The sequence below is a fragment of the Tripterygium wilfordii genome, chromosome 6, assembly GCF_013401445.1.
Source record: "Tripterygium wilfordii isolate XIE 37 chromosome 6, ASM1340144v1, whole genome shotgun sequence".
In the NCBI taxonomy this organism is placed as follows: Eukaryota; Viridiplantae; Streptophyta; class Magnoliopsida; order Celastrales; family Celastraceae; genus Tripterygium; species Tripterygium wilfordii.
The window spans coordinates 1,740,835-1,764,480 of NC_052237.1; the positions used below are offsets into that span (position 1 = coordinate 1,740,835).

Consider the following 23,646-nt stretch of genomic DNA (forward strand, 5'->3'; position numbering starts at 1 on the left):
TGGGAATATTTTTTCCCATTTTTATATTGAAGATGGTACCTATCATAAGTAATCTGACAAATATTTGACCAAATCCGAAAAACTCAACTCACTCTAGATACACATATATAGCTTGACATTGACGCATCAAATTCAAGTCTCTTCAACCAAACCTTGACAGAAGTTCAGGAATCAAATGCTCTGAAACTATCTGATTAGTTCTCTCAGTAGGATGGAAGGCATCCCAAAACACATATTTATTGGCATCCATGCACGTAAATGGGTTTTCTTGATTGCACAGATAACTCATCTCAAAGGTTCCAGTAGCACAACATGCTACTCCTGCCACCTGAAATCCTGCCATTCAAAATATAAAATAAAATAAAATAAAAAACTCATTATAAGTTTCCTTTTCTCTGTTGGTGACAGGTCATTTTTCATTTACTTCCAGACCTAAACTTCCTTTATTAGCTACTGACCCTTGGGCCCCATTTTTAATCAGATCATTAATAATATGTCTCTCTCTCGGTCTCACACTCACTGTCAGTGACAAATGGATATGGCTTATGGACTCAAGCTTGGCGTGTTTTCCTTAAATACGTGGTCTTTTAAGCTCCAGCAGAACTGATATTTTCTAACCACCAAGACCTCTTTCATTAAGAATGATCATGATCCAGATTAAGGTGATAATTGGGACTTGGGAGATGGTTTTCAGATTGTGAAACCACTTGGACATAGTTTTACTGGTTATCCTTTCGAATTTAAGATCTATGCTGCCCGAGATGGGGATTCAAACTAACCAATTGGGTGAACTTGTCCCATTTATGGGCCTCTACTTGCATGAATTTTGATCTAATTTGAACCTATAACTAGTGTGGTGCTGGTTGTTATGACAACCTAAGATTTACTCAACTTTTCAAAATACATGTTATGCTGAATGGTGAGTGGTTCCTTAGCTTTTAAAAAAAAAAGCTTTTCAAAATGTGAGGAAGATAAAGGTTCAGGGTTTGGAAGCCTAGCTAATATAACCCTAGTGGCTGAAGAAATTCTACAATGCCTTAAAAATTGTACAAATATGTTAATAAGAAATCGAGCGGGGACCGAATGGAACTTACCAAAGCTTGAGGGCTGTCTAATGATGTTGTCAAGAATTTCATAGGCGTTTGCGAATACCATATTAAGCCCTGGAAGTTCCTTGTTCAGTTGTGCAACCATAGCCCCCAACTTGCCATTAAAATCCAAAGCCACATTGTTGTACTTCTCCAGACACCCGCTATGGTGCATGAAATTCGTGCTTCTCTCCAACGGCAGACACCCCATCGGAGGAAGCCCAGTTAGTGATATTTTCCGAGCTCCGAGCTTATAAACATCGGTGATAAAACTTCTTGCAATTCCGATAAGAAAATCCCCGTACTGCTTTACAGAGAATTGGGATCTCCGAGTAGGGAATGTGTAGTAGTTTTCAAGGAAATCGTTTGTTCCTAAGCTCATTAAGTACAGAGCCTCGGTCAAGATCTCCTTGGCCTTCTTATCCCCAACATAGGCTTTCAGTTTGGCTTGGTAATCCTTATAGTACTCCAACTCTCTCCACAGTGGAATCACATTCTGCAAAATCAATAACAGTTTAAGAGGTTGTGATTGGAAAGGGCAGATTATGCAAATTTACCGGACTTTGTTAAATAGGAAAACTAAATGTGGATGCGGCTTTTGCGGCATTGTCCGTTATGGAATACCTCTACGGACATTTCTACCCTCTACTTACAATCCTATTTTAGGAAAATATTCCGCCTTACTCGACCTCATAATCTCTCTAGTTTGGGAAAGTGAGTACTCGGACAATACCTTGGATACAAAAATCGGATCAGAATGTATGTATACTCACGAGGACATCGGAGGTAGCATTGTCATAGCCAGTCCCAGCAGAAGCAAAGCAGACTCCAGTTGCAAAATCCGAAATACCATAATTTGGATCCAAGTAGGCTGGTACGTTTGGCTTGACCCCAAAAGCCTCAGCAATGAAATCAGGAGGAATGCGACCATTAGAGAACCGTCCGGTGGGTCGTCCGCCTTCAAAATCACGACCATAAGGCCTGAAGTTGCTCTTCAGGAGTGTCGAAATCACATTGTTGTTCCCTGCATCCACTGATGAGTCCCCAAACACTATGATAGCAGGAACCTTTCCTCCTTTCGTTTTAGCCACAAATGACAAGACTTGTACAAAAAAAACCCAACAACAGACAAGCCAAGAAGCCATTCCCCTGTTTATCAATTATCTAAAGATTGCTAGCAACACTAGATGTATATGGGTTGTGAATTCTGATACATAAGGCATTATTTGAAGGAGAAAGAAATGGAAAGGTCGTAATTAATGTGAAAGGAGTTTGTTGGGTAAAAGCTTTAATGGCTGACATGAACACATATTCGTGTCAAATAATCAAACGACGTGTGTAAGAAAAAAGAGAGAGAAGGCTGTGCGTTACTTTACACAAACCAACTACGCAATTTAGGCGATGACCACGAGCATTGTGTTTTGCCAGCAAAAAATGGTTCGGCTCTTTCGAATGTTAAGATTAAAGTGAGTTTTTGGAATCAAGATCATTGACTGTGTTGAAAAGTAAGTTTGGACTTTGGAGTGGACAGTCATATTATTGAAAAGCAAATGAGGAAACAAAATTCGAAAATAAGGTTAGTTTTTACTTGTTAAAATGACTAAATGGTAGTGCCGTCGAAGTGGTTACATTTAAAGAGACTGGAAAGTTGACAGGTTCTAGTGACATAAAACAATAATAGCATACTGAGCAGACGAGCAGTTAGCCATTAATGTCTCATTTCTAGTACCTATGTAATTCGTGGGTGATTAGGTGAAGGGTACCGACCGTTGGTTCTGTGCAGCAGGGATCTGCTGTCTTTACAGCAGACGTCGGACGCCACTGTAACAATGATGAGATACTTAAATTTTTTAAAAAATAAAATGAAATTAGGAATATGTTTCCATCGGATTTATGAGTTCAAACAATATTTTTTTTTCTCAAAAGTCATCACAATATACACATAGAATACTTTAGGTTTATATTTAATAATTCATAATTTTCATGTCTCTTTCATATTTTCATGTCTCTTTCATCGTTGCCCCTCATCCGTAAGTTCTAGTCATGGACTCATATTTGCGGATTGGGCCCACTAAAATATCTATGGCCTCCGGGGCAGTTCTTTTCCAATTGGTTCTCATTAATCTCAACCTAACCAACTTGATGTTCTTATGAGTACCCTAACAACTGTATTTATACAAAATAGGAAAAAAAATTAGCATGAATATATATATCAGTTCAGTAGAATCATTTAGAGTAGAAAAACTTGTGATATTTTGTGGGACCAGGAGAGTTTTTTTAAGGTGGGACCAGAGCGTAGTATGAACAGGGTCGAAAGCAAAAGCCTTATGGGCCTAGTAAACGATTATGTCATGATCCAAGCCCAATATTGAACGAGGTATAAAGCCGAAACCTTATGGGCCTGGTAAACGACAATATCGAATTGAGGGATAAGCAAAGTCTAATGGGCCTCTCGTAAGCAATTAAGTAATGGATCAAGCCTAAATCTATCACTCAATAACGAACTAGGTGACGAGTTTCTTTCTCCCCAAATTTGATCTCGGACGCTCCGTCTCCGATCCTTCTCCTCTTCGAGACTTCAACCGGTAGTTCTCGTATGCTGTAAATGCTATACGGAGATTGTTCCAGACAGGACTAATATGGACTTCACGAGGCTTCTGAGAAGACGCATATTTTCAGTCAAGCAGAGCTGTGGCATTCATGGCTGCTCTCAAATCATCTCTTCGGCCGCAACTTCTTTGGCCACCCCAGTCTATAAGATGTTTTACAGTTGCATTCGGTATGAAACTATTCTCTTTGATCCGGGATATGTCCTGCATAGCTGCTTAAAATAGACAAAACATTCAATAGTCAAATTACAGAAGTCTCGAATCAAGTATTATTCTTATGATATTTTCATCGAACAACTTCCCTATTGAATAGAAACACTTATCAAACTTCAAACCTGCTTGTTAGAGGGTGCAAGACTACAAGGGTAGTAGTCTGGAATATTCATTACACAAAATAAGAGGCATGGTAGTGAGGTAGTTGTATTAAGTAATGGGGGTAACTGTTAAGATCAAAAACATCTATGATTAAATTTTACAAGCCAACACTCTTAGACTCCAAGCGCTTACCGCCAACTTTACAACAAAATTATAGAACTCAATCTTCAACGCTGTTGACATAACGAGTGCAAGGGGATTCAAGAACTGTCCATTGCAATATCACTGCCGTTGGAGTTGAGGTTTTCATTGAAAGGGCGGCCAGAGACATTATTTTGAGTTCGACTGGCTCCAAAAGTAAATTCCTGTGGATTAATATCCACGGGAGAACGGGCGAAGATGGAGGAAACGCTACCACTGAAAGCAGGGACAGGAATAGGATCATCGACCTTTGGAAACCCAAAGCTGAAGGATGGCAAGCCTGCAGAGGGAGAGGCTGGGGGGAAAGGGTTGCCACCAACAATTGAACCAAATATCCTCTGCTCATAGTCCTGTAATTGCTGGTAGATGGCTACAACGCACAAGGAGAAAAATGAAAGAGGAATTATTTGTGCTCAAAAGAAGTAAATGAACATCCATTACAATAAATCATCATGGATGAAATACATTAGCCTAATACCAAAGCGAACAATCAGACCCACAACAATTTATCGGATATCCCCAAAGAGACAAATCAGCCTCACAACAGGATCTCCTCAGACATGTTGGTTGAATGTTGTCATATCTGAGATTGACCCAAAAGTTACATATAGTCTTCATAATCATTTTGCATCATGATGATCATCCCAATCTCACATTTTTCGACTAAATAACCAGAATCGACAGTTAAAATGATTACTTCAAAGCAAAAACAGCTTGGCCTCAAGTTTTCAACAGTCATGTTCCTAAACTATTCTTTTAGCCCCACAAAATGGAGAAAGTGCCATTTGAAGCTGTAACAGGTGACTGGTGACACTTGTTAGTTTTCTTTTGATGCCTAAAGTTAAGACTTCCCCATAACTACAGTGAATTATTCATTTGCTTGATCTGTGATGCTGTCATCTAACTATGAAAGCATATGAAATTCAGGCAGGTCAGGTAGGGTAGGTCAAACCTTTTGCCAGTGTCAGCAATGCTTTTAATCATATAGAAACATAGAAGCTCACTACCAGATTTGCCAAGACGAGCCAACTTCTCAACAACATTTTTCATTATGCTGCATTTACTAAATAAATGTACGATCAAGTACTTCTACATTCGCATGCACATATAGATCTGTGTATAAAATGTGCTTACCCTGAGTTATATCAACAGATGGTCTGCGCTCTTTCACCCACTGGTAACCTTGTGCAAGCTTCCATCCTTTACACTTCATCAGATAAGCTATTACAATAGCTGGCGATCTACAGAAACAACGGAATATATTGTTCATGCAACAATAAGTCAGAGATAATACAATGTGTCAATAGTTGCCCATGGCCCCAGTAGTAGCACTTCGAAAGAAAGTGAGAGCAAGCCTCACTCAAAGCATAGGACTATGTGGAACAATCAGAGAAACCCGTTGTCAATGAGCAGCACAAGCGCAAGTGTTGTGTGTGTGCTTTACAACCATCAATACCCACCTCCAAGTAAATAGAAGGAAAAAAGATAAATTATCATGTGGTAATCTACTAACCTATTTTTTCCTGACATGCAATGCACAAGAACACGAGCGTTGTCTCTCTCACATTGCTCTGAAACAGAATCACAGTTTGCATCACACTTTACAGAAAGTCAGAAAATAAAATAGCTCACAAGTTGCAAATATGTAAACATCATATGTCGATCATAGAGAAAAGTAGAAAACATCTCCACTACTCCAATACAATTGATCAAATTCGACAACCCAACTATCAATTATTTAAAAGGGACAGACACAGGACATTTATAAAAAGTAAACTTATTAAGCAGACATTGTGCAACCAATAAGTTCTACATTATTCATTGCAGACAACTGACTACTAGTTTTTTTCAATGGTGACAACTGACTACTAGTTATTCATGGCAAGAAGACCTTTAGCTATAATTACTGCTAAGTGCTAACTGCAATTACTGGACTTTAAGAAACACCTCCCACTCTTCATCTGCATCCGTAATATTGGCAAAGCACTTATTGAAAAGACAAACAGACCCACAAATGAAGCGAGTCAAACAGCAAGAGCTAACCACCCAAAAACATGATGTCAATGTCTACATGTCGATATCATGTTCAAACACAAAAGGGTGCCCCAATCTCCAGCCAACATGAGATATCTATGACTATGATAGCCACCAGTGACGGAACCATGTGGAGACAGTAGGGGGCCATGGCACCCCTGCACTTGGAACAAAAATTATATTTATTTGATCTTTTTATTAGATTTTGCTCCAAAGGGTTTTATTCTATATTAATATGGCCACACCTTAACTTAACTTAAGGCTTACATTCATATTAGCCCATCCCAAAATCCTTTGTTTATACATAAAGCCCAACCCATAATACATTTTCCCTCCCCAATAAAAATCAACATTTTTTCTTCTTCTTTTACAAGTAATGCAAATCAGTCATTTTTCCTTCTATAAGTAATGAAAGTCAGTCCTGAGTCATATAAATACTAATAGTATTGAATTTAATTTTAAATAAATTTATTTATATAATTTTGCCTCCCTTAGCTTCAATCTCTGGCTTCGTCCCTAATAGCCACATCGCCTACCTTAATAATGATATAAGCATAACTAGAATATAACTAGACATTGTACACAAATTCAAGTAGCATTTGATTAAAGTACATGAATTAGGTGACCTAAATTATATAAGTGGCCAGTAAATGAATGCATGTGTTTGAGGCAAATGGAAAATTAAAATAAAACATTCTAAATATTTCACTAGAAGAGAAGCCAACCTAAAAACTGAATTGCGTCTTCAAATGGTAAAGTTTGGTCGTCTTTGAGGCAGTGATAGGTAAAAGAATTCTTGTAGAGATTTTGACATGCTGGTACAGTCTGCAAAAAGATTAAGTATTATAAGAAAGAGCAAAACTCCAATAAATCTAAATAAGCTAAATTACTAATTCATATGAATCAGAAAGTAAGAGTTGAATGGTCAATATGCAAATTTGAATTCAAAATTTCCAGACTTCTTAGATCTGGGTTATAAGAGTTTTGTTCAAATTCTTATATCTGAATTGACCAATAAACTAAATAAATTCATAAATCGTATTTGATCATCATACTAAACTGAGAAAGCACTTTCACAGTTTCACACCCTTAATCTTTAAAGAAGAACCCTCTTGATGTAACTGAACACATATAGATAGATCAAGCAATACAAACAAACAAAAAAGAACATAAACTATTGAATAATATACTAGGTTGCTGAACAGAAGGGATTGAAACGAATCATTATTAACAGACATTTCAATACAGAATTTCACAGAAAATCAAAGTGAACCAGCTGATTATGCATTCGGCAATAACGGAAATGAAATAAACGACCACCCCATCATCAAATCATACTACTATAGCAGGAGAAAGAAACTCACACTAAGAACGCGTGAAATTCCCTGAGTCTTGAGTAGTTCAGACCGCGAAGCGTTGTCGTAACTCCCCAGATATAAGAATTCCGGGAGGATCTCCGTTGGAAAGGCACTGATATGGATTGACGTTGTCTCCGATGATTGCGGAGCTCGGTGCCCACAAATCCCACAAACCTCTCCTTCTTCATACTTGTGATAATGCCCACAAACCCCACATGGGTTCTCTCTCTCCCTCTTCCTCATGTCCTGAAACGTCACAACCACAACCGCAACCGCAACCACTCTATTCAGAATTCAGGTAATCAAAAGCCTTCCAAACCCACAGAATAACAACGAGCCAGATCAAGAAACGTAACAAAGAGCCTCGATATATTTCAAGATTTGAAGAGAATTTGCAAGGATTTTTGAATTGGATCTCCGCTAGAGTGCAGAATTGTAGCTGCGCCGAAGTTTATTGTTTCGATCAAGATACAGTTTTTCCTTCTGATTAGGGATTTTGATTTGATTTTATAATGATTAATTAGGGTCTGCCGCTTCTCTAATCTCTTTGTTTCCTAATTATGAAAAGCAGATGAGAATTGAGAGAGTCCTAAAGCTAAAGGATTAGGTATTAGCCATTAGTCTGTGATATTTTTCAAAAAAAAAAAAAGAAAAAGAAAAAAGAAAAGAGAGAAATATGCCGTGTCGTTCATAATTTAGAGGTTTGGGCCGGGCTTGACAAGATTTATTAGGGGCCCTTACAAATTGTAACCTCATCTTGTAGCTACGGACATTTAGATTGGGCCTTGACCATTTCTACTGGAGATAAACCCATCCGTAAAGCCCGTTTGAACGGGACCGTTAAATAACACTAATTGAACCTTTCCTTGGTAATCATATATCAGTTCGCAAATCCCAATAGCAAAGGGATATTTTTAAAATTAAAACCACCTATAATTGAACCTTTTTAACAATAAAACTAGACTAGTACTAGAATTCTTTGCAAGCATTGGAGTGTTTAAATAATGACTTTAACAGCATTACAAGAAAACTCTTCAATTCTTCATCTTTAAAGAATAAAGATGAGCTAATCAACTTTGCTTTGGATGGCAATTATCTCATCTAACCCTATATAATCCATATATTTCAAATCAACATCACCAAACCTTGTGCAACTCTTATTAAACCAAGTGAAGAACGTAACATGCCAAATTCAAGTTCTCCAGAAAATTAAAAAAAAAAAAAAGAAAGATCAACAGTATCCTTCTTGATAAAAATCAGGGCAAAATAAAGAACAGAAAATAAAAAGAAGGTGATAACCTGTATTTGCCCATAAGCAAATTCTACAGTGAAACAAAATGATGTATGGCATCCCAATGTTGTGTCCACTCACTAATCTTGCGTAGCTGCGCCTTGGTTGAGCTCTGCAAACCTCATGCCTACGCGCATCGAATGCTTCAAGAACTTTTCAGCACATCGCATCACACATGTCTCCTCTTGCTTTTGGAGAGATTTACGTGAAAAGTTGTCCACACAGTCATTGAAACATCTCTCCACGACTGAATTATACATCCTCAGACTGCATTGCATATTTGAGTTTATATTAAAAAATGTAAGAAAAATACATGCGACATAAGCACCATGAAATCTGAAATCAAATAATTTAATGGCAATATTCATAGATTTTTTGAATGCAACAACATCATATATTTCAAGGAGCTAGTTGTGCTCTTATTTAAACAATATATGAAATGAATTTCGGAACAAGAATAACAAAACAACAAAGTTTCCACTGAAGCAGAAAAAGGTCTAAGCATGCGAGAGAGACTACAATTAATCATAGATATTAAATCAAGTGCATGGTTCTTTCACATGATCATGCCGCAATGCTTTAAAGGCGAACACTAAATCTAGCTTCACATAGACATTCTCACCAAAGGTAATACCAAACAAGAATTCTACCCTGCAAAAATAGACTTTATTGATGGGCTCCATTCTAAACCCACAACAAAAATGAGTCAAGAAAGCTGATATCAATAAACATTTTCTTTAAGAAACGCAACTCTAAAGAAACCACAAGTTAAGCACAAAACTGTTCTAATTCATGCACAACAGAAAGCACTTGTTGAACCTGATTTTAAAGTGTGGCAAAGGATAAGTATATGTTGTTCCCAAAACGTCCAGATGCAACATTTACGCTGCACTGGTTTTAAGGAGAACATCTATTTAGCTCCATAGAAACAGGGTAACAATTAGAAGTAACTTTGCAACCCCATTAAAAAGGTTAGATATGAAGCCAGACCCAGAAACAAACTAATTACTCGGCCCTTAAAAAGGTATTTAACTCATTTCTCAGAAGAAAGTAAACCATTACTGTCATCCTCCCTTCTCTCTATTCATCTTTAGACACATATTAAACAGATGCAATACAAATACAAGATGGTGTTTTTAACGTCAAAAAAGGTATTCATGATTATCAACCTAGATCAACCAGGAAAAACAAATAATGACTGTAATGTTCACCAATCTGGAAGCACATTCGAATTGAGTCAAATCATCACTAGAATGTTGTTTACCCCATATAAATCAATACAAAATTTATCACACTTTAACCAAGACAGAACAAACTACAATTACACCATAGAAACTTCCCCGCTTTCGACAATGTAGCAAGCTCAAATTTTAACCTAACACCAAATTCTGTTCATTCACTAACAAAACTGAATAAGACACGAAAGAATATAACGCCATTTGAAAGGAAGAATCAAAAAAACCTCCAGAACGCTTGGAAAAAAAAACCTGTCGCGCATCTGTAGCTGGTCAATCATGGTTGCCATTCGGACCTTGTCTTCCTCGGGTAGACCATCGAGTCCCGCTAGCACGTTCTTATCCATAGGGATTGCAGCTCCTACACAATCCAAGCAATCAAAATGTTTAGGATCTTCTACTCTCTCGTTAACAGAAAGAAATGGCGCTTCCAACTGAATGCTTCCTCCAAGGCTCCGCCTCCAACTATGTAACTTTTCAATGACTGCACGGTATCGGACAGCGTCATAGATAGAGCCCTAGCAAAGAAAGAGGAAAGGCCGCGTTATACAATGCGACTAATGCCCCATTGGGCTAGTCAGTTATCCGACGGGCCTATTTTAAGCCACATGGCGCACACATTTGATTGCTGCTTGGACAGCGGTTTTGACTTTTGAGCCACAGGATTCTCTGTTGGGCCCCGGCCTTGTCTTGTCCTGCCTTGCCTTTTTCGTATATGTGCGAGATAGCCCATTTCTCTTGGCCCATTTTCTTGTCCTTAAGGCTCTGTTTGGCAATCCATAATTTTGTTGGCGGAGGTTTCATAAAGGTAAAGGACGTGAGGGAGAAAAGCAGAAGCATAGCCAAGCAGTCTAAATGGAGAGACGAATTCTCTAGCACCACCAGTTAGGTGATGCACATATACAAAATTAATTGGAAAGAGGTTTGCCGAGAAAATCAATAATATATATCTGTAGTAAAAAAAAAGACTATATGCCAGAACAAAGGAGTTCTGGGGCCAAAGAAGTCTCAACCGGGTAAGATCTATGTATTCATGTTTTTTAAAGTTTGAACTTTTTCCCCAGGGAAGCTATGGAGATCATGTCTCTGCGAGGAATCATTTAATTTCTCAATCGTTCCTGTCTCATCATCAGTCCCAGCAATGAACTGAAGGCCCTGAAATAGAATGATAGAACAGGTTAAATGGGCAGTGGAGACAGGATTGCCATAGTGAAAAAAGTGGGATTCAAGTCACTCAACTTACATTGAGTGGACTCTCCTCGTATGTTACTGTTGGATGGTCTGCTAACTTTGTGCTGCCATCCTACTAAGGTTGGAAGTAAAGTAATAACTTGGTATTAGATACCATCATGTCCAGAAAATATCAAATAGCAAGGAACATAAGCTGGGAACAGCCGTTGCCTATGAAGTCCGGCAATTAAGGGTGAAAGAAGCAGAGAGAAAACAGAGCAGGCATTTTTCCAAAAGACTTGCTAAGGAATAGGACATGAAAAGTCCATTATGATATATCTGCCCCACCCACCAGAACATGCAGAAAAATGATTGGAAAGCTTGTTTTGTAAGATACAGAAAGTAAAACATGCACAGGAATGATGGAGGAGGAAAGAGATGAAGGTTAGAGAGTGCGAAATTCGAAAATTGTTTATATTCATAATTCATGAAGAATGAAGGGTGTGTAATTAAAAATCATCACGTAGATCATTTCCCTAGACATCTTATTTTATTGAATGTGTGCATACCAGTACTTCTCCTAGTACATTGTTAATATAGCAAAGAGGTAGGTGATCTAACCTGAAGCGATTTAGAATTGATCTCATCTTTCAATCCTCCAGCAATGTTGCACAGATACCACAGACCAGAGTTGGTAATATCCTGCATGGTATTAGAAACAAAGGCATACTTTGAGTGATTGCTATAGAAGGAATCACGGTAATTTGTAAATACAGCACAATAAGATCGTGGTGAAACAGGACTGGATGAGCTTAACTCCTTGATCTCCTTTGCCAGTTGTTGAATCTGAATTTAAAGGTATGCAGTAAATACAGCACAATAAGAGCTCCATAAAGGTGAAAAAGCATCGTTCATCCTCGCCAGGGGCGGAGCTACAGAGGGACCGAAGAGGACTACCCAAAATGGAACCTTTTAGTTGATGGTTCTTCTAATCAAGAGGGTAGCGGAGCTGGAGTACTCCTCTTCGGTCCGGGGGGCATATGTATTGAACATGCACTTCATTTTCACTTCAAAGCGTCAAATAATGAAGCAGAATATGAAGCAGTACTAGCTGGATTGAGACTTGCTGCCGAACTTGAAATTAAAAATTTGTTGATCAACAGCGACTCTCAGCTAGTGACTGAACAAATGAAGGGAGACTATGAGGCGAGAGGCTCAAACATGGTCAAGTACTTAGCTGCGGTCAAGAAATTATTGGCCAAGATTCCCAAGGTAGAGATTAATCGAATACCTAGGGAGGAAAATGCAAAAGCAGATGTCCTTGCACGATTAGCTTCAGCCTGTTCAGCCAAAGGGCCTACTTCGGTCAGAATTGAAGTACTTCCTCAACCAAGTATTTCAGCTGAACTAGAAGTTGTTCCGGTTGAAGCTGAACCAAGCTGGAAGGACCCGATCAGAGAATTCTTACTTGAAGGGAAACTTCCTGAAGACAGGAATGAAGCAAGGAGTCTCCGGAAAAGGGCAGCAAGATATACTCTGATTGATGGAGAATTATACAGAAGATCCTTCACACTTCCATACCTGCGATGTCTTTGCTGATCAGATAGGAAAATCAGTAGAAGCATATGTAGATGATATGGTCGTGAAGAGTAGAAGGGCGGAAGATCATCCTTCAGATCTTCAAAAAGTGTTTAACACTTTAGATAAGTTTCAAATGAAGTTGAACCCAGACAAATGCGCTTTTGGAGTAAGCTCAGGAAAATTCTTGGGCTTCCTTGTCACTAGTAGAGGAATCGAAGCAAACCCAGAGAAGGTTGAAGCCATTCTTCAGATGGAACCTCCGAAGTCTCCGAAAGAGGTTCAGAGATTAACGGGAAGAGCAGCGGCACTTGGGAGATTCCTTGCTAGGTCGGGTGATAAGTGTAGACCCTTCTTCCAGGCCTTAAAAAAGGCCAAGGAATTTCAATGGACTGAAGAGTGTCAGAAGGCATTTGAGGGTTTAAAGGAATACCTCGGACATCCTCCTCTACTAACATGTCCAAAAGATGGAGAGGTATTGTACTTGTACCTTGCTACGACAGATCAAGCAGTAAGTGCAGTCCTTATCCGGGAAGGATTTTTAAAAAAATAGTACATATACTTATTAGTTTATGCGATATACATAAAAAGCTCGTTGGTCTGATGGTGTTTGGTGCTTGTGGCTATAATCTCAGCCCTGCGGTTCGATTCAAGCCTTCAGCAATAAAAACATTGTATTTTTTCTTTTATCTGTCTCTCTTTTTTCTTCCTTTACGGCATCTCCAACAATATGCTTATTCTTTTTTCTTCTTTTTTTCCCTTTTTTCTTACCTATTTTTCTCATTTACTTCCCCTTCTAACAAGAAGCTTTGGACAACTTCATATCATCTTTGTTCATTTTATTTAATTTCAATTCTTTGTAACATTTTATTCATTTATTATGCATCATGCAACAAATCCTATTGACCACAAATTCAATTAAAATGACTATAACCTTGCAGCTGACCAAGTTATATTTACTATACTCAATTTTAACAAACAATATTAAATAGACCAAAAAAATTTCGGGGGCGCTACCCCCGAACCCCCATCAACTTTCAGGCCCCCCCTCATATGAATTCCTGACTCCGCCCCTGATCCTCGCCAAGAGACGGTAGTCATTGTTAACTTTCTAGTTTCTATATCTTTCTTTCCCTTTCTTTTCTATTTGATTTTTTTTGACCTTGAAACGCTCTAATTCAAATGTTACCACGAAAAAACTAGGTGACTCAAGACAAAAATCTAACAATGGCCAAAACTTTGAACAGCCTGAGCACCAAACGTCGCATATTCAAGAACAATGTCATATGTTCAACAACGAGAAGACCGGTCCATGTCATTGCACTTATATTGAAGGAACTGTTCAGTCAAAGAATGAGTTCTATTTTGAATAACAAGTCTATCCAATATGCCTAACCAAGGAGCTTGCCATACCTGGGCTGCAATGAGTGCTGTATCAAATTTTTCGGGCGCTATCTCAACTTCATCCACACCCTTGAGTAAGTCCTAAAGCTGCGCAATAAGATCAGACAATCGACTACTTCTCAAAACAATAGAATCAGTTAAACCTGAAAGTACAACAAAAATGGACTGACATAAATGGAAATGAATAGTTAACTACACAATACAAAGGTAGGTTGTAGCCCATTTGGCAACAGAATGTGCCCAGGCATTGTTTTACCTGTCAATTTTCTCAACAGACCACTGATTTAGATATCTCAAAGTTTTCTGATATCATTAACCAGGTGTATATGCAAATCTCCGAGTCTCGGTATGAGCGAGCGTGCATAGTAACGTGAAAGATCATAATTTCAGATAGGAACTTTCAAAGGGTGATGGTTCAAGTCATCTAGACACTGAATTAGCCCTAGAAAATAATAGGAGAACCGAAGAAGTTTCAATTTGGTACCGATTTGGCAGCTAAAGTAATTCAAGGATTTCAATTGAACGTTGTGAGACGATGAATGGATTGTTTTACCTGCTCCAACAAGAATAAGTACTTTAGAGGTGGAGACTCCAGTCTGTAACGCCATTGGAGGCTAATCTCGCTGGTTCTCGTGGGAACTGCACGGTGCCACGGTTTGCGTTGCTTTCGTTGTTCTGACTTTGCTTTCCTGACCAGAACTCGCTTAACAAGTTTGGGGCATTTTCGACATTTTAAAAAAGCGTCCAACTTTACCGATTTTCTGGATCGTCGTCGGTGTTTTAACTTGTAACGTTAAACTTTTGTTACCCCATGCGTTCTGACCAACTGACGGTTTTGATAATCCTACAAGGTGATGATTTTCTTTCCTCACAATACTGCGAGTCCTCTTCGCACCTGTCTCGCTCTCTGTCTTCCATGGCTTCACCGATTCTGCTACTCCTGGTTTCGTCTCTTTTACTCATCCCTGCACAAGCCCATCTACAAGAACCTTCAGACCAAGCTTTCACTTCTATCCGCATATCCCAACAGGGCCTCGATTTCCTTAAAGATGTTCTGGTAAGCAAAGTAATCTCCTCCATCATACCTCTCAAACTTCCAAAGATCGAGAAGACTATGAAGATTCCCTTTTTGGGTAATGTCCACGTGGTCCTCTCCAACATCACAATTGATCGAATTGACGTCCCTTCTTCGTATGTGAAGCCCGGGGATACTGGCATCACGATTGTTGCATCAGGGAGTACATGTAATTTGACTATGAATTGGCATTATTCTTATAGTTCATGGTTCGTGCCCGTTGAAATTTCGGACAACGGAAGAGCTTCTGTTCAGGTATGGAGTCATATTCAAAGGGTTGTCCCCGATTTTCCTTGATATTTTTCTTCTTTGAGGGATTGTAATTTAGGATTCTCTTTCTAAGAAGTTTGTGTAAATTCCAGTGGATATGTTGGGTTTTCCTTCTATTAGAATCAAGCTGTGTTCTTTTGAATTTGTTTTGCTTCTGTTGAGACTGAGAGGCCTCTCAGGCTCTGGTTGAAGTTTCATTTGAATGGTTTGCTTAGTCTGCTTGAAAAATTAGAGTTCTGGATGTTGTGCAGTTATTGGAATGCGGCTGTGTTTCAGTGACTAGGTTTGTTTGGAAGGATATTGAGTAGTTAAACTGCTTTTTGTTTATAATGGTTATGGATCTCATTCGTTATAATGTCCTTGAACATTAAAATGATTTCCTCCTTTGTGGTTCTGGGTAAAGCACTTTCGTCTATGTGGGTGGTGGGCTTATCTTTGGATTTAAGAAGTTCTTAAGGTTCATCCACATTCTGTCTTTTATTCTGTGTAGACATCTGTTCTTGTAGTTTTCTTTTGCATTTTTAACTGAGGGAATTTGATGATTGCTGCTTATGGTTAAGGTTGAAGGCATGCAAGTGGGACTTACTTTGGGGATAGAGATCGGAGAAGGAACTTTGAAGCTATCCCTGATGGAAGGTGGTTGCTATGCGAAAGATATTTTAATCAAATTAGATGGAGGAGCTTCTTGGCTTTATCAAGGGTATACTCTCTGAAAGTTTGTCAACTTTCTCCAATTTTTTTTTTTTTTGACTTTTCCTGAATTTGGACAAAATATTTTTGTATGGTAATAGCTGGAAATTTCTATCTCGAATTATTTCTTCTGATGCTTACATTTTGCATTATGGCATCTTTTGCTGAAAACAATCTCAGTTATGAGATTTGTTGATCTCTGCTTTTTTTCCTCTGTAATTTATCCATCATATTTATATATAGACATTGAGCCGCACGACCTTCCTCTAAAGCTTTTGATATTTTGGCATCTCAAAAGCTAATTAACACAGTTTCATATAGTTACTTTTAGTTAGCTATAGGAGCTTATCTTGCCATTCAATTTGGTGCTTAAGATGGTGGTAGTATTTCTGTAATTCTTATGGCCACTCAACTTCCCAATCTCCCCACCTCTCAACCCCCTCTCCCCGGAGAAGAAAGAAAAGGGTTTAAGTAATAGATCCCTTTTACTTTATTTCTATATCTACTGGAACTACCCTATTAGTTGTTTCATTATTTCCAGAGTTCTTTCTTTATAATTCAGCTAGATGAGCAGGGAGGTATACGTAGCATGAGAATTTGTAGTGTGAGAGAGTGTTTGTGGCCTGCAGGAGATGAAGATTGGCGTCCAAGGATGCTGTCTGCTGATAGCATTAGCTGAAGTTGCTACTGTATTTTTCACATCACTGTGCATCTACATCAATTTATCTGCTTTATATCTTATTTGGATGTATTGGATAAATATCAAGGAGCAAGGACTTTTTTTGTTCATGCACTCGTTTTTCTTTTGTTGGGTTTCTATTGGATACTTCCATGTTTCTATTTAAGAAGCATGGCGCACCTTTTTCTTAGAACCTTGACCAGTGTCATTTCTGGCTTCTCTCTGCCTCCTCTTAGTTTTCCGATTACCCTTCTAGGTTCTGGGAAATTTTAGAAGAAATTTTATGTGTTATATATTATTTAAGACAAAGGTTCATTGTAATTTAACTTGGATCCTGGCAAATTATATTTCATTGTTTACAGATACCTTAGAATTCCCTACATGCATGACTTATTTTATTTCATTTGTCAGGATGATTGATGCCTTTGATGACCAGATAGAAGCTGCTGTGGAAAATGCTATTACCAAGAACCTTAACGACGGAGTTTTAAAGCTTGATTCATTTCTGCAAGCTCTTCCAAAGGAAATCCCAGTGGATGACAACGCTTCTTTAAATGTTACATTTGTGGATAACCCTTTACTAAGTAACTCTTCCATTGGGTTTGACATCAATGGGTTATTCATTGCAAGGAGAAAAGTTCACATCCTCAAGCATCAACATAAGAATTCACCATCTTCAGTTTACTGCACAGATCCATCTAGAATGCTTGGAATCGCATTAGATGAGGCGGTCTTCAACTCTGCATCAGCATTGTACTACAATGTAAGCTTGAAAATTTTCATACCAGGACATCTGTTTCATCTTCATGCTGTAATAGACTCGATGGGATCTTTATCAGATGGTAACTGCCAGTTTAAGATGAAGTAATAGACTCGATGGGATCTTTATCAGATGGTAACTGATATGCTTCACCTGAGCAGAAGTGAATATAATGACCTTTAGTTAACTTTCTTTAGGTCGCTAAAGGATGGTTTTCTGATCAGTAGATTGGGTTCTAACTTCTGGCGATGACAAAGGTTTGAGGAGATTTAGGATTGCAGATGTTTTTATCATGATTTTTTTTGTGTGACTATATTATGTTCTTATATTTTATGCCTTTTTTATATATAAAAAAATCTAGTTAAAGTTGTCTTTCCTTTGTTAGGCAAAATTTATGCAATGGATCGTGGATAAGGTACCAGATCAATCTCTTCTAAACACTGCTGGATGGAGATTTATTGTTCCTCAACTGTATAAGAAGTACCCGAATGATGATATGAACATGGATATTTCTTTATCTTCTCCTCCGGTCGTAAAGATTTCACAGGAGAAAATTGATGCTACGGTTTATGCTGATTTGATAATTGATGTCTTACAAGCAGACCAGGTTATACCAGTTGTTTGCATCTCATTGGTAAGTATTTTTCTAGCTCTCAGTTCTTAATCGTCCCAGATAGGCTCATGTTTGTCAGCTCATGTTACCCTCGTGCAATATAATAATTTCTTTATTCATATTTCTTCCAAGACATCCAAATTAGACCAACCTTTCCTGTTGTGCAAAAAAAAGTTAACGTGAGCAGGGTGTTTTTTTTTTTCTTTTCTCTCTGTCTATGAATGTATTGTACATGGTGCATTGCTGGATGTTGGTGCAGGTGATTCGTGGGTCGGGTTCTGTGAGGATTGCAGGGAATAACCTTGCTGGGAGTGTGAAATTGGACGACTTCACAATGTCTTTGAAGTGGAGCAAAGTTGGTAATCTGCATATGTTCTTAATCCAGGTACCAACTCCACAACATTTGAAACCATTTTTATTCTGGTTAGCAGAAGATTTGATTTTAACTTTTGGGTTGCAGCCTGTTATGTGGACAATTATCCAAACTGTTTTCTTGCCATATGCAAATGCACGTCTGGGAAAAGGTTTCCCGTTGCCCATCATTCACGGTTTCACGCTCGAGAATGCTGAAACTCTCTTCTCCAGTTCAAGAATTACAGTTTGTGGGGATGTAGCATATGCAGAGCCACTGCAACACAGTCCCTTGATCAACCATGATCAACTTCATTACGGTTTTTTATAATGTCTTGTGATTGATTGTAGGAGTCAAAGGATCAATGGTACATTAATGTACAGTGTTCTTTCATTTGTGTAGTGGACTTGCAACCGTTGAATGTACAAATTGTGCTTATACGCGGTTCCACTTGCTGAGATCAACGACTCTATTCCTTCATCCTATACAGTTATTCTCAACCTTGAACTGTATTTGTAATGTAAGAATCTTAATCTTATTTGGGGAATTTTTCCAATTGCTGGTAGCCTGGGGGCAGGGGGCATAGAAGTGGGCTTGTGTGAGGTTTGGAAATGGACTTCTTCTAAGATTAACTGGTCTGCAAATATGACAGCCCATGGTCTCACCGAATGGCCCAAAGAGGCCCAATGAGTCGGTCGCATTCCCAACTTGGCAAAGATACGTCAAAGATATATGGACAATATTGGGCTGGTGCAAATAGAACAGCCCATAGTCTCACCGAATTGTCCACATAGGCCCAATAGGTCGGTCGCATTCACCACTTGTTTTTTACTAGAGATAAAAGATATACGGACGTATATGGGCCCAGCCCAATATTTTATTTTCAATAAAATTCTTGCTCTCTTCAGTCTTCATAGAGGAAAAAAGGTGGGGACTATTTGCACTCCCTATTTTCTCATTCACACCCCCTTTCCCCAATCACGAAACACGCCCCTTAGTCATCCCGAGTTTTTGGTCGGTGAACTCCAGTCGGGCATCTCGGTGTCAGTTCCGATAAGCCAAGAGTTGGGTCGGGTTTGTCTTTGGCCGATGAACTCGTTGGTTTTTTCTTCACTACGGCCGCAAGCTTCCAAGGACAATTCCGGAAGCTACGAGCACGGTTTGAGGCGAGGTTGGTTGGGTTATGCTCGTGAGGGTCGAGAGAAGCTTTTCGGTATGTCAATAGCCAGAATCAGAGCTTTTTCTTCAATACGGCCGCGAGCTTCCAAGGACAATTCCGGAGGCTACGGGCAACGGTTTGAGGCGAGGTTGGTTGGTTTATGCTCGTGAGGCTTGAGAGAAGCTTTTCGGTATGTCAATAGCCAGAATCAGAGCTTTTTCTTCAATACGGCCGTGAGCTTCCAAGGACGATTCCGGAGGCTACGGGCAACAGTTTGAGGCGAGGTTGATTGGGTTATGCTCGTGAGGGTCGAGAGAAACTTTTCGGTATGTCAATGGCCGGAAACGGTGGCCGGAATAAGTATGGCAGTGGTGGGCGCTGTTGGTGAGCGTGAGAGGAGAGAGAGATTTGGGGTGTGAATGGGTTTGTTAAGGGCGTGTTTGATGGTTGGGGAAAGGGGGTGTGAATGGAAAAATTGGGAGTGCAAATAGTCTCCACTGGAAAGAATTCGGTGACGTTGACCCAAAACGCACAGTTTAGTTCCCCAAAACGGTTCATCTCGGCCTTTATCCTCTCCCAAGTCCCACTATCCTCCATTTATGCAGCTCTGATTCAAACACATCCCTCTCTGCGATAAACCCCTATAAAACCCTCTCCGAGGAGAGACATGTATGTCGTTGGCTCTAAAATTGTGCATAAAATGCAAATTTCTTTTCCTATTCCACCCTCCAAACTTCCATCAATTTTCCCTTTCCACCATCCCATCTTCCCTAAACAAACAGCAACAACTTTCAGTCTCCAAAGCCAGAACCAAGTCACTCCGTTAAATTCCCTCAGTTCGTCAGGCTACTTGTCAGCACTCACCCGTTCAATCCAGGAAGAAGAAGAGTATCGAAAAGCCCGTGCCGCAGTCACCCGCAAAGGAGTCGACTTGGAAGGCTACACCATCGAGGGACTCTCCATCGGCGGCCACGAGACGTGTGTTATAATCCCGGAGTTGAAGTGTGCTTTTGATATCGGGAGATGTCCCGCTCGTGCTATCCAGCAGAACTATGTGTTCATCACTCATGCTCATCTTGACCACATTGTGAGCTTCATCTGTCCAGCAGACTTATTTTAGCTATTTCTCGCTCAATTTGAAATACATGTTTAACTTTTTTAATTGGGTTAATGTTGCTCGCACAGGGTGGGCTGCCAATGTATGTTGCCAGTCGTGGTTTATATAATTTAAAGCCTCCAACAATATTTGTGCCTCCTTGTATCAAAGAGGATGTGGAGAAGCTGTTTGACATCCATAGGAGCATGGGTCAAGTGGAACTGAACTTTGAATTGGTTCCATTGGATGTGGGTATGTAGCTCTGGTGTGAGAATGAATGTACATCATTTTCTTGTGAGTTTGTGTCTTTATTTTAGTCTCTTAATGAATTGACAACTTGGGTTCAGGTGAAACTTATGAATTGAGGAACGACATTGTTGTTCGATCATTTAAAACTCACCATGTTATTCCTAGTCAGGTTTGCCTCATAAAATCATTCCTTGAGCTTTAAAATGTTACTAAATAGACCATTACAGATACCCATTTTATTCAGAAAAGTCAACCTGCAAGAAGTTACATGTGGCTTTGTGTTTATTTACTCTGGCTGAAAATCTGTTACTAGGCTTTTTAACATGGATGTTGTTTTCAGGGTTATGTTATCTATTCTGTTAGGAAAAAGTTAAAGAAGCAGTACATGCATCTGAAAGGGAAACAAATTGAGAAGTTGAAGAAGTCTGGCGTTGAGGTTTGTAGATTCTATGAAACAATTTCAGATAAAATCTTTTGTCAGTACATTATTATTTGAATTTGACTTCCCTTTGCAGATTACGGACATCATATTGTCTCCAGAAGTGGCCTTCACTGGAGACACAACATCAGAGTATATGCTTAATCCACGTAATGCTGATGCTTTGAGGGCCAAAATTCTCATAACTGAGGTATAAGCTTTTGAGCTATTCATCTTATAAATTTCTCATAATTTATTGATTTGAGACTTTGTTTGGTTTTTTTTTCCGTAGTATAGAGTCTGCCATTTATGTTGTAATCTATCAACTGGTAGGTTTCCTCATTCACCTCTAGTTCTGAGTGGATGAAAAATGTTGGTTGTATGATTGCTGAAATTAAGGCACCCATTTCTGACCATTGAAATATTTTCCTTGTGCCATTTATTATATGATTGTTCTTCTGAATAGCGGACTGTTTTGAGTATGATCACTTTCATTTGTTCCAGGAGTTCTAATGGTTAAGACTTAAGTTAAGACTATGGGTGTTTTAACTAGGGAATCTCCCACTATTGGTGAATCAACCTTACTGACAATTATCTATGTGATATTTGTCTTCTTAATGCATGTAAAACCAATATTGTCAACAATGTAGAATTTTATCTTTTGGAGAAACTTCTTCTAATGGTGGAGCTCTTTAAACAGGCAACCTTCCTGGATGAAGGGTTTAGCATTGAGCATGCACAACAACATGGTCATACTCATCTATCTGAGGTGATCAAACTGTCAATCATTTCTTCTAATTATGATGACTTGAGCGAGCTGAAGTGATTATTTTCGGGGCTTTTTATTGGTTAACTTTTCTATTCTAAACTTGGAATTTGTCAAAACTGCAGATCATTGAACATGCTCAGTGGATTCGGAATAAAGCTGTCTTGTTGACTCACTTCTCCTCTCGCTACAGCATAGAGGTGATCATTAATTGAACCAAGTTGTCTTTTCGTTTATATGGTTATATGTAGTACACTGCAGTGTTAAGCTGTTGTTAACCCTGCCTTTGATATCCCAATATGATGGGAAAGCTTATGAACTCTTTTGCATAGCTACCCTCCCATTGATTTGTCAGCTGCATATATGAAATCATTTTTCATGATCAGTATCGAATTTATGTGAAACCATATCTTTTGGAGAGGATCATCGGTTCTATTTTAAAAATCTTACACTGATAAACGGATTCAACTGATAAAAAGGATTCTTAAATGGCAACTTCATTTTTCGGTTTCTTTTTGCAGGACATTCGTGAAGCTGTACTGAAGTTGCAATCCAAGGTATCAGCTAAAGTGGTTCCTCTAACAGAAGGTTTTAAATCGAAGTATTCGTAGTTAAATCAAGGCTGATTTTGTTATAATCAGAGATACTTTCCCACCCAATGTGAATATTGTTTTCAGTTCATAATAGATTCCTATAATCATATTGGGTGTGAAAGATTTTATCAGTAGAAACATTGTACAACAATTTTTAAGTCACTAGTAAATGAAAACCAATTTTCTTCTTCTACATTAGAACTTAGTCACTGCATCATATAAGTCTCATACCTCCCTCCCCCTTCGAATGTTTCATGCAGAATTGCAAATTTGTCTTTGAACTTTCATCTGGTGGGCAGATGCATCAGATAAATAATTCGATTTTGCGTCACATTTTTCTTCATAAGTGAACCAAAAGATACAGATACTAAGAGTGGTTTCCTCGTGAAAGAATACGAGATTATTGACAATTCAAGTCATTGCACACTATAGTAATGGTCTTAACTTTTAAATACAAGCTCATTACATAAATCAATCGAACACCCCTTTGCAAGGTCAAGAATTTTGCTTGGCTGAAAAATTGGTCAATGAACAAGCTTCCTAATGTACAAAATCCCAAAAAATGTTTGCCGTCAAAGACGGCCATTTCTTGTCAAAGATGGTCATTTCTTGCTTAGACGTTCAATCCCAATAACTTTCAACA

The 23,646-nt window shown here is 38.7% G+C and overlaps 5 protein-coding genes across 6 annotated transcripts; 2 read left to right on the forward strand and 3 right to left on the reverse strand.

Annotated features, from left to right (window-relative positions):
- On the reverse strand, positions 1-2,243 carry LOC119999903 (GDSL esterase/lipase At2g42990-like). The gene is made up of 3 exons (XM_038847709.1): positions 1,862-2,243; positions 1,095-1,584; positions 1-336 (listed from the first exon to the last, which is right to left on the reverse strand). Exons 1-3 carry the CDS (start codon positions 2,231-2,233, stop codon positions 143-145), a joined length of 1,056 nt encoding a protein of 351 aa, XP_038703637.1. The 5' UTR covers positions 2,234-2,243; the 3' UTR covers positions 1-142.
- Positions 2,244-4,082: 1,839 nt separating this feature from the next.
- On the reverse strand, positions 4,083-8,203 carry LOC119999904 (protein-tyrosine-phosphatase IBR5-like). Of its 2 annotated transcripts, XM_038847711.1 has the most exons (6): positions 7,962-8,203; positions 7,612-7,851; positions 6,973-7,072; positions 5,727-5,784; positions 5,348-5,454; positions 4,083-4,583 (listed from the first exon to the last, which is right to left on the reverse strand). In XM_038847711.1, the coding sequence occupies exons 2-6, from the start codon at positions 7,846-7,848 to the stop codon at positions 4,273-4,275; spliced, it is 813 nt and encodes a 270-aa protein (XP_038703639.1). In that variant the 5' UTR covers positions 7,849-7,851; positions 7,962-8,203; the 3' UTR covers positions 4,083-4,272. The 2 variants fall into 2 exon arrangements, with proteins under 2 accessions (XP_038703639.1, XP_038703638.1); XM_038847710.1 differs by having other exon boundaries at positions 7,612-8,202.
- Positions 8,204-8,741: 538 nt separating this feature from the next.
- LOC119999906 (mitochondrial import inner membrane translocase subunit TIM9) lies at positions 8,742-10,638 on the reverse strand. Its single transcript, XM_038847712.1, has 2 exons — positions 10,384-10,638; positions 8,742-9,163 (listed from the first exon to the last, which is right to left on the reverse strand). The coding sequence occupies exons 1-2, from the start codon at positions 10,476-10,478 to the stop codon at positions 8,977-8,979; spliced, it is 282 nt and encodes a 93-aa protein (XP_038703640.1). The 5' UTR covers positions 10,479-10,638; the 3' UTR covers positions 8,742-8,976.
- A 4,414-nt stretch (positions 10,639-15,052) lies between these two features.
- LOC119999902 (putative BPI/LBP family protein At1g04970) lies at positions 15,053-19,207 on the forward strand. Its single transcript, XM_038847708.1, has 6 exons — positions 15,053-15,613; positions 16,189-16,328; positions 17,409-17,760; positions 18,143-18,391; positions 18,630-18,755; positions 18,831-19,207. Exons 1-6 carry the CDS (start codon positions 15,095-15,097, stop codon positions 19,050-19,052), a joined length of 1,608 nt encoding a protein of 535 aa, XP_038703636.1. The 5' UTR covers positions 15,053-15,094; the 3' UTR covers positions 19,053-19,207.
- Positions 19,208-20,462: 1,255 nt separating this feature from the next.
- On the forward strand, positions 20,463-23,196 carry LOC120000480 (tRNase Z TRZ2, chloroplastic). Its single transcript, XM_038848572.1, has 8 exons — positions 20,463-20,968; positions 21,067-21,229; positions 21,325-21,395; positions 21,567-21,662; positions 21,742-21,855; positions 22,345-22,413; positions 22,536-22,610; positions 22,932-23,196. The coding sequence occupies exons 1-8, from the start codon at positions 20,549-20,551 to the stop codon at positions 23,019-23,021; spliced, it is 1,098 nt and encodes a 365-aa protein (XP_038704500.1). The 5' UTR covers positions 20,463-20,548; the 3' UTR covers positions 23,022-23,196.
- Positions 23,197-23,646: the final 450 nt, after the last annotated feature.